Source organism: Ictidomys tridecemlineatus, chromosome 11 (genome assembly GCF_052094955.1).
Source record: "Ictidomys tridecemlineatus isolate mIctTri1 chromosome 11, mIctTri1.hap1, whole genome shotgun sequence".
Lineage (NCBI taxonomy): Eukaryota > Metazoa > Chordata > Mammalia > Rodentia > Sciuridae > Ictidomys > Ictidomys tridecemlineatus.
Window position 1 is genome coordinate 8,925,622 of NC_135487.1, and position 9,841 is coordinate 8,935,462.

At 57.5% G+C, this 9,841-nt stretch overlaps 1 protein-coding gene across 8 annotated transcripts in view; it reads left to right on the top strand.

The window, feature by feature from the left end:
• Positions 1–9,535, top strand: part of Prdm2 (PR/SET domain 2) — a 118,272-nt gene extending 108,737 nt beyond the window's left edge. For 6 of the 8 annotated variants that reach the window (XM_078025320.1, XM_078025314.1, XM_078025315.1 and 3 more), the window contains 2 exons: positions 3,813–3,956; positions 7,766–7,902. In XM_078025320.1, the coding sequence (XP_077881446.1) occupies positions 3,813–3,933 (121 nt within the window). In that variant the 3' untranslated portion in view covers positions 3,934–3,956; positions 7,766–7,902. Of the gene's footprint in view, positions 1–3,812; positions 3,978–7,765 lie in introns of all 8 variants that reach the window. The other 2 variants (XM_078025322.1, XM_078025316.1) reach the window with 2 other exon arrangements.
• The last annotated feature ends 306 nt before the right edge of the window (positions 9,536–9,841 follow it).

The following is a 9,841-nucleotide window of genomic DNA, read 5'->3' on the forward strand; positions in this document are numbered from 1 at the left end:
TGTTGGTGGAGAAGGGAGGGAGGAGCAAGAGGGGGAATGGAGAGACCCATGAAGCGGCTGTTATGGTCATGCTGGTGGTGGCTGTGGGGACAGAGCCGTGTGGGTGGAGGTCCAGCCGAGGACTCTGAGGTTGGCAGTTTGGGGTGGGCCACAGGGAGGCCTCGAGGTGCTAGTTGCGCACAAGGTTCTCGCGTGGCCCTCGATACAGCGGGTGGGTGGTTTGTGAGTCCGTCGTCCGCGGGAGGCGGTGGGATGAGAGGAAAGGCTGTCGGGCGCTGGTGACTGCGCTCTGTCTGTGACGCCACTCGCGGAGAAGGGGTGAGAAGAACCCGGGGGTGGGGCAGGCTGGGACCACATAACGTCTCTCTAGACGGGATGCCCATGAGACAGCCCCGGGGAGATGCCCTGTGCCAGGTGGGTTGAGCTGGCACCTGGGTTGAGTTTGGAAGCCCTGCGTGGCGTTCGGCCTCCGAGGCGGCCAGGGCCCGCTCACCTCCCGCTCACCTCCCGCTCCACGCTCCACGCTCACGAGACACGTCACATATGCTGAGCTCTTCCCATCAGCGACCTCACGTCCTGTGTCCGGGCTCTTCCCAGCCCGCCTCTGAGCCAGCTGTCTGCTGCGATGGGCCTCTACTTCTCAGAGGTGGAGACTGAGGTTCGGAGGCCAAGAGGCCTGGAGGGACTTATCCTGGGTCTCACAGTAGATGAGTCGGAGTCTCGGAGCTCGTCCCCATGCCTCCGAGGACCTCGCTGCCTGTCCCGGTCACACCACCCCCAGCTGCCACAACCCAGAGTCGGCCAGCATGTGCTGTGCTGAGGTCTTCCTGTCAACTTAATGGCCACAAGAACTTTCCAGAACTGGTATTGCCAATAGGCAGGAGACCTGGAGCTCAGAGAGGTCCACGCCTGGCTGAGGTCACACAGCTTGGGAGAGGGAAGCCAGTCCTAATGGGAGACACTGAGGTGGTGATCTTTTGACCCCTCAAGATGGTGGCCCATGGAGCCAAGAGGCCTTGGCTTTGCTCCCCAAAGAAGCTCCACGCCTGTCCCAGCCTCAGTTTCCTCATCCATGAGATGGACCTAAAGACTCTTCCTATGTCCTCTCTGCTGGGAGGGTCTAGAGAGGAAGCTAAGGGCACGGGAACCGCAGAGCCATGTGAATGCCAGCTGGGGGTGGGATGCCCAGGAGTGGAGAGAGGCCCTTCCTGTGCGGGCCTTGCCGGTGGACACCTGGCTGGCGAGAAGGCACGCTCCCTAGTGGGGATGGCTGGGGTTGCGGTGGCCACAGGAGCCAGGAGGGTGGAGGAGATGCTGGGGGAGCAGAGGGCCTGTGTCGCTGGAGGAGGGGGTGGGCAGGCGTTACTTTTGGCCGATGGATCTAGTATTGGAATGTTTAATGGATACACAAGGGCGGTATCAGTGAGAAGCGGGAAATTGGTGACTTAGGCCTTGTCCATCTTTGTCCACTCGCTGCTGCTAGTCCTGCTACACACCACGGTAGGTATTTCCCCCGAGAACAGGACATCAGAGGGAGACCCACTAGGTGCCTGGACTGTTAAGCTACCACCTCTGCAGGCAGATTCCAGCAGATGGCTCCTCCAGGTGTTTCCTGGGCCACGTTCCACCTGGGCACCGCTCAGGCGAGTCGAGTGAGCTGACCATAGGCCTCGAAGGCGAAGTGTGGGTGGAATTCAGGCCGGGGCCCCCCTGACCTGGACGGAACCCAGGCTGTGAAGAGAGGAATGTCTCTGTGCCTTATTCTAAGGCTCCTCGGTTATTTTAACAGATATTTCTTGAGTGCTGCCTTGTCATCTTTGGCAGTAATCCCCCTTTGTCATCAGTTTCATTTTCTATGGTTTCAATTGTCCTTGTCAACCATGGTCTAAAAATATTAAGTGGAAAAGTCCAGAAATACTTCATAATTTTAAAATCACCTACAAGTATGGTTATATGAGAGAATCTCATGTTGTCTCCGCTCCACGCTGCCCAGGACATGAATCATCCCTTTCTTCAGTGTGTCCATGCTGTATAGGCTACCCGCCTGTTAGTCACAGGAGCCATCTTGGTTATCAGGTCAGTTGTCATGGAATAGCAGTGCTTGTGTTCAAGAAAACCTTATTTCACTTAATAACTGCTTCAAAGGACAAAGAGTAGTAATGGTGGCAATTCAGATATGCCAAAATGAAGCTATAAGTGCTTCCTTTTAATGAAAAGGTGAAAGTACATAAGATATTATGAGAGACAGAAAGAGAAAGATCATATTCACAAAATTTTTATTATAGTATGTTGTTATAATTATTGTATTTATTAGTAGTTACTGTTGTTAAGCTAGGTCTAATACATACAATTAAACTTTATCATAAGTAGGCACGTATGGGAAAAACCGTGGTCCATAGGAAGTTCAGTGACATCTTCCCACAGCTGAGGGAGGCCCACTGTGTCAGGGCTCTGGGCCTGATCCCATGCACCGTAAGGTCTCCCGTGGGCCAGTAGCAACACTCCATCCCTCAGTCGTGACAGCCCAGAACGTCTCCAGACACCTCCAGATGTGCTCCCTGGTGGAGAACCACTGGCTCAGTGACACTGCTGTTGGCCAGTTTTGAGCCTGACCCCACTCCCACCTCTTGTGTGTTCAGGCAGAGCTGGCTCTGGGCTGACACCTGGCGCAGGTGAGGTCCGCAGGTGTTTGCCCCGCCTGGCTGCCCACCTGGCCTCCCACCTCCTGACCTGGCTGCTTTGGCTGGGTCCCTGCTACTTCCTGCTGAGACAATGCCAGTCACACTGAGTGGGTGAGGGGGAGAGAGTTGGGGTGTGAAAGGGGAAGCACAGCTGGCGGCAGTGAGCGCCTGCGGTGGGTGGGTGGTTGTCACCCAAGTATTTGTTGTGCTAAGCCGACCCTGGGACCCTGGAGTTTATAAGGAAGGGGGCACCTGGGTGCTGGGCGGGGAGGCACGGGCAGTGGATTCCCACGGGGGACTCCACACCCAGGAGTTAGAGAAGGAAGGCTTCCCGGAGGAGGCGGTGTTCCAGCTGTGACCCGGAAGATGAGCAGGAGTCAGCCAGGCACAGGAGGGGGAGGGATTCGTCGGGGCTCACTTTTAATAAAGTTTTAAAAGCTTTTCTGAAAAAAATCAGTTCCCCTTTAGTAGGTGATATAAAAAAGGGCCAAATCATCTCAAAGGTCCCGGGGTCTACACCTCTGTTGGGAAGTCATGTCCTCAGTCCCCCGTACCCAGCGGACATGTTTGGCTCACGTGAGGCCCAGGGTGGATATCGAGTGGGGGGTGGGTGGCCTGTGGCACGGAGGGGGCCTGCCCCTCCTGTCCATGCAGGTACTTACTTTGGCAATAGTGACCTCCCCGGGATGCCTTCTGGCTGTGTGCTGAGCCTGGCAGGAGGGACAAACAGCAGGACAGGTGCAGCATCTGAATCAGAGAGGGGCGCAGCCATGGTCTCCACACAGCGAGAGCTCATTGAGGCTCGCTGCATGTCCACTGGGGGACCGTCCTCCCTCTGTGGCCTCCCGGAATGGGGCTGATGGATGCTTCCTCTCACTTGGGCTTCCGTGATCTCCACAGGGAGAGAATGTGGTGGCTCAAAAACAGCGTGGTGAGGCATACACTGAACGTGAAAGCCCACCTCCCCTTGGCCGAAGCCGGGTGGGTACCTGGCCTCCAGGTGTCCAGGAAGGACCATCCTGCTGGACCGGGGAGCTAGTGGCCAACATGCAAGACACCCCACCCTCTAGCGATGTCAGGCGTGCGAGCAGGCTCCTGGTGACCGCCTGTGTTGTTCCTCTTCTCCTGCAGCTACAGCCTCCGCCTGGCGTCCCGATGCCCCCCGCCGACGGCCCCGTACATCACCAGGCAGTGTAGGAAGGTCAAGGCCCCTGCCGCAGCCCAGTTCCAGGGACCCTTCTTCAAAGAGTAGACTCTTCGCCTGCTCCCTGACAGGTAGGAGACCGGCGGCAGCAGGTAGGCGCAGCTCTGACAACATGCAAGGAGATCGCGGGCCCGGGGACTTGGCGTGGGTCCTGGGTGGGGGGATGGGAGGACTTACGAAGCCCCTAGGAGCCAGACACAGGTCCTTCCTGCAGGAAGGGCATTTAGTGGCCAAGAGCACAGATCCTGGACCCCCATGGTTCAGACCCCAGCTCTGTCCCTTGCTGTCTGCAGGACTTCAAGTCACTTAATCCCTGAGCCTCAGTTCCCACATCTGTGAAGTGGGCTCTACATCAAAGCCTGCTTCTTCAGATGATCACAGAAATTGTAAGTGTTCAATGTGTGCAGAGCGTTAGCCCAGGGCCTGGTGCACAGTCAGCATTAGGAAGTGTGCGCTATCGTAATGGCAATAGTCATAAGATGTTTTGAGCATAGTGTTCATACTCAGTACTCAGTCAGTACCTTCAGAGGCCGCGAGGGCTGGGCTGCAGCTCAGTGGTACAGCGCTTGCCCCTCACGTGTGAGGCCCTGGGTTCCATCCCCAGCCCCACATAAAAACAAATACGTAAAAAGATACTGTGTCCATTTACAACTGAAAAACTATTTAAAAAAAAAAGTTTATGTATGGAGTCCTTATTCCCACAATATATTTGAAAATCAAAACAATACTAAAAAATCCTTAAAATACAAAATTAAGATTTGTGTGTAGTCTCTTTTCTAAGTTTTCCAAAGGTGAAAGCCTAGAGTTGTTCTAAGTTTTCTGATGATAAAAACATGGAAGCTAGACTTTTCTTTTCCGAGTGTCTGGGCTTTGCCAGTGCCCCACGAGCAGGCTTGGTGTCAGCACGACTGCATCCACTGTGTCCTTGAGATGGGTATCCCAAAGCAGGACCCGGGGACCCAGTCGTAAGAGCCGGCACAGTTACAAATACAGACACAGGGGCCCGCTCTGAGTCAGAGGTGAGCCTGGTCCTGGGACCCAGTGGCGCTCAGAGGCTCCTGCTCAACGCGGCCAGCACTGGACCACGAGCCAGGGGCATTTTGATGAGGATTTAGTGGTTCAAGGCAAAGATGGCTCATTGTGCCCCTGGGGCCTTTGTGTTGGGCCCAGGAGCCAGCCTGTCCTTCTGCCTGTCCTCCCGTCCTCCCTTCTCCTCTCTGCAGCAGGTGGAATGTCTGGGCTTGGCCTTACTCCTCTGGAGGCTGGGGAGAGATTGAAAATACCATCCACCTTCCCCAGAACCGAGCCCCTCTCTCTGCCACCTGCTGCCCCCTGGGAGGGGATGTGACCCTAAACTGCAGTCCAGTGGGGCAGAGCTGACATGGACCCTAAGCAGCACAGGTCTGGGAGGCCCCAGAGGCCAAATCCTCCCCCCATTTCACAGATGGAAAAGCTGAAGCCCCGAGAGGAGAGGCTGAGGTCTGTTCAGAGTCTTTGGAAGATCAGAGGCCGGGTCAGGCTGAGCCCCTCTCCCTGTGGTGGCCACCGCCTGGGCCTCCGTGGAGCTGACTAGAGGAAGGGGTCTTCTCGGCAGCCTGAGAGATCAGAGCAGGCCGCTGCAGTCTGGGAACGGTGACCATGGCCAGGGGCCACATTTGCCCAGGCTTATCAGTTAGGCTGTCCCCAGGCCAGGGCAGGGACAGGGCAGCACCATCCCGAGTGGGTTCATTCTATCCCGTGTTTTCAGCCCAGAGTCCCTGGCTGGGCTGGAAAGGACGAGTCCTGGGTAATGTGTGTCTGCCCTCGCCGTCCGTGTTCCAAACACGACTGTTTAATCTGTGCCTGAAACTTGTGCCTTGAAATCTTACTTAGCGCTTTTTTTCTATTTTTAAAATGTGTACACCAAGAATCTTACACCAAGAATCTTTTACTTACACACTTTTTTAATGATTTTTTAAAAATATCTCACCCTGTTTGCCTGTCCGCCTGGGCTCCTTTAGCAGGACACCACTGTCCTGCTTTCCTCGTGGTCCTCGCTGGAAGCCTGAGGTCAGGGTGCACGCAGGCTCCGGCTGTGGCCCTCCCTCCCTCTCCCTCTGAGTCTTTCCTGCCCTCGGCTGAGGGAAGGGCCGGCGCCTGTCCCTTGGCTGCTCACACAAGCTTCCTGTCACTGCTGCTGCTCCTTGGTAAAACGGGTGGCCCTGGGGCCCTCAGTGGAGCAGGATCCTGATGCGGGCCCTCTTGCCCGTGTGCGTTGAGAGTTGGCCTCCTGGCCTGTTCGCCTGCTAGGAGAGCGTCCTCTGCTTCCTCCTGGCCATCCGTCCGTGTCCACCACACAGCAGATGGATGGCTGGAGGGCGGGACAGCCGGAAGGTGGCTCTCTTGGGTAGGGGACGAGGCACTATGGCTTCTTCTGAGGATCCCGCTGACCATGGGAACCCCACGTTCCCTGACTGCGTGAGGCCCTGCCCCGTGGCTGGCCCCTGTTTCCTTTCCTCCCCGCTGCTCCAGGCAGGGCCGGGCGGGGCCAGTGTGCATCAGCAGTGTCGCGGGGCAGGGAAGCTCCCCCTCTTGAAGGCACCCCACTCCACCAGGGGCAGCTCCTCCCAGCCCCACCGATAGGTTTTGGGAGCCAGAGTTGACGTGGGTTAAGGGTGCAGCTTGTGGAGCCCAGTCCTGGCCTGTCAACTGCGCTCCCGTGGGGACCTGCGTCTCTCTTTCCATCCTCCTTCTGTGAATGGGCTCGTCCCACCACCTCCCGAGGTGCGTGGAGGATTGCACGGAAGCCGTGCCTGAGGAAAGCCAGCACTGCCGTTGTTATTACGTCATTATCATTACTAGTCATGCTAGTCATAGTGCTAGTTAGTAGTAATGGCGACTAGGTCCACTGACTGAGAGACCTGACTCCCCAACCTGGCCCAGCCCAGTTCCTGGCTCCCACCCCGGGGGGCGCATGTCACGTGCTCACCCGGGCGCTGTGAGCTCAGTGGGCGCTGTGGGCGGGCTTTCTGCAGAGGAAGCCCACAGGCAGAGCTGTCCCTTGGTCACCAGGACACGCAGGATCTGGAGCGAGCTTGACGGGGGTCAGGAGCTGTCCCTGCTGCTCCTCATCAGTCTGACCCTGTAAAATGTTTTCTTCCCTCTGAGCCTCAGTGTCTTTCATGTAAAATGGGGGTGTGCCCCTGGCAGGAGGCTGTCGTGAGTGTTCGAATGAGCTTAAGGAGGAGAGCGACTGCCTGGGACGCCTCTGGGGGCCCACGAGGCTGGGCAGTGCCGCGTCCAGGGCCTGGCCTGGCAGAGCCGTGCACACGTGAACACCGGGAGCGTTTCTGTGGTAGTTGTGCACACCCTCCACCCAGCGTCCCCTCTCACCAGAGCGTGTGCCCACACCCACGAGTCTTCTAGACACACACAAGAATGTTGGTGCAGCATGAGTCACAATGGCCTCAACTGGAAGCCGCCAGGTTTCAGTCGCGGTAATCGAGGGGATTGCCGGGCGTGTCCCCACAGGGGAACTGAGCAGCAGCGGGGCCGGCAGCGGGGAGCCTTCGCAGGCACGCGAGGCAGAGGTGGAAAGGACGGCGTCCACCCAGGATTCTGAACATTAGTTTAAAAATGAGCACAACCAATCAGAGGGGGCAGAGTTCATGACAGCGGCTGTTCTAGGGGACAGGGAGGCATTGAGGTCACCCTGAAAGGCGGCCTGGGCCGGGGGCCAGCGTGCAGGTGCACTGCTGTGTTCCCCGGATGTCCTCCCGCTGCTGCTCTCCTGGGTGGCTGCTGCAGTAGAGTGTCCCTTTGAACCTGAGCAGGACCATGCATGAAGAGGCTGAGGCAGGCGCTGACCTGTGGCCACTGTGCTCTCTCCCTCTCTCCCCAGCACCTGAAGTGACCTGGTTTTCGCGAAGCCGGCAGTCTGCCTGCAGGGAGCACCGACCCACGGCTGTGCCAGACTGTGAGAGGCGGGGAGAGCGTGCGTCCGAGGCTGTGTGTGCAGGCGACGCACGTGGTCTCCAAAGGTCCCGAACCCGGGGAGCAGGAAGGTGGCTGACCACCTGGGCCTCCCGACGATCCTGGACGCAGCCTGGACCTTGCTTGGCAGCTCAGCCTTCCTGGCGGGTGGGGGCGCCTCTCCTACTATGCAATTTTTCAAGAGCCCCTTGACCCTCCTCTTGCTTCTCCATATCCTTTGCCAGTGTGGGGACTTGGTTCTGGCCCTGGGGGTCAGCTTCAGGCCTGTCTGAGGAGGGCCTTCAGGAGGAGGCCTAGCTCCCCTTCAGGACCACCCCCTTCCCCACGGACCCTCTCCCCACAACATCTCTGGGAATCCATAGCATACAGACCCCTTGGGGCCAAACCTGGAGGCTGGGCCCCAGCACTCGGGGAGCCCCGTTTCCCGCCAAACTGTGGCTCTCAAATCATTTCCAGGTTGAGATTCCAGGTGGTCCCTGGCTCTTGAGTCTTTGCAGGGAAGCCCTACAGCAGTGCATCCAGGAGAAGGACTGTCCCCATTCATAGATGCCGTGGCACAGAGGGGAGTGCCTGGAGCACGGGGTCTCTGTGCCCTTCATTGCCTGGCTTGTTGGGGACCATCTACACCTTCAGCGTCTGAGCTTCTCAAATAAGCCGCCAAGGAAAGCAAACAAAGTTGGACACGGGGCAAAAATGGAAGGACTAAAAAGCACAGGGGAAAGACAAAGAGATTTCCGGAGGCCATAAATGCCTGCCAGGGGATGAGGGGGCGGACCCCTGCTCTCTGGTGGACAGTCCATGTCTCGGGGAAACGGGTGACTGAGCTCGGAGTTTGGACCCGGTTCAGTGGGGTTCTTGGGTTTTGTGCCTTTGGGACAAACCCCAGGTGAAGAGGCCTGAGACCGCTTTGGTGTCGTTTTCTCAGCTTGGTTCCAGTAGTGATGGGTCCAACCCAGAGTGGGGGAGGGGACTCGGGGACATTGTCACACAATAAAGGGATCTTTTTTTTCAGGGCTACTAGGGTTGATCTTGCAACTCTGTAAATATGTATGTAGACACTTTTAAAAGCACGTATTTATGTCCCTGACTGTAAATGCTCCGTTTTTAAGGTTTTATAACGTGTGTTATTTAATCAAGCAGTCGACGGGCTGCAGCGTGGGGTCAGGCCATGGTCGGGAGAAGAGTCTCACGAGAGCAGAGAAGTGCTGACCAGTGGCCGATGTACGTTTCCCGCCCGCTGAAGTGCGTCTCTTGTTTTTAATTTCCATAAACTGGAATCCTCTGCGCTCCTACAGTGGACCCTCACAGGCATGGAAAACCGTGGCTGTCCCTGGTCCTGACAAGGACAGTTTCGCCCCGTAACTGCTCACACCACGAACTGCACCCCAGCCCTCAGCTCCTGAAGGCTCCCCCTCCCAGCTTCGGGGCAGCTCCTGAGCCCAGACTCCAGTCGCCTTCGGCCCGTGGTGAACTCTGGGGCCACCAGGGAGACCCTGTGTCCCCTGGGCACAGGGGCTGCTCACCCTCAGCACCGGGACTGTCGGGAGAAGTGTGGCCACAGTGAGGGGTCCTGAAGAGAGGGGTCCCTGGTGGGTGGAGTCGGGGGTGGGTGGCGGAAGGTGGTTCTGTGTCCGCCAGGTGGCCAAAACCAACAATAAAACGTGAAGAGCCATGGTGAGGAGTGGGCGCCGCGGGCGCCGCGGGTCTCTGTGCTTCATCGTCTGGGCTGGGAGGCTGGGCCGAGGGGCCCGAGTGGGCAGAGTCTTGTGACACTGTGGGAGCGCCTGCCCCGCCAGCACGGCTGCTTCGCCTGCCGTTTCTCTGAGTGGGAAATGGCCAGCCCTCGCCTGTCCTCCCACAGCCTCCCTGAGGTCCAGTTCACGTCTGTACCATTTCCCTTGTGTCTACAGAGCAGTGTGTTTGAGCATATTCAAGTCGTTTGGCCACCGCCATGTGCCATTTTAGAAGATGGCCATCACCCCAA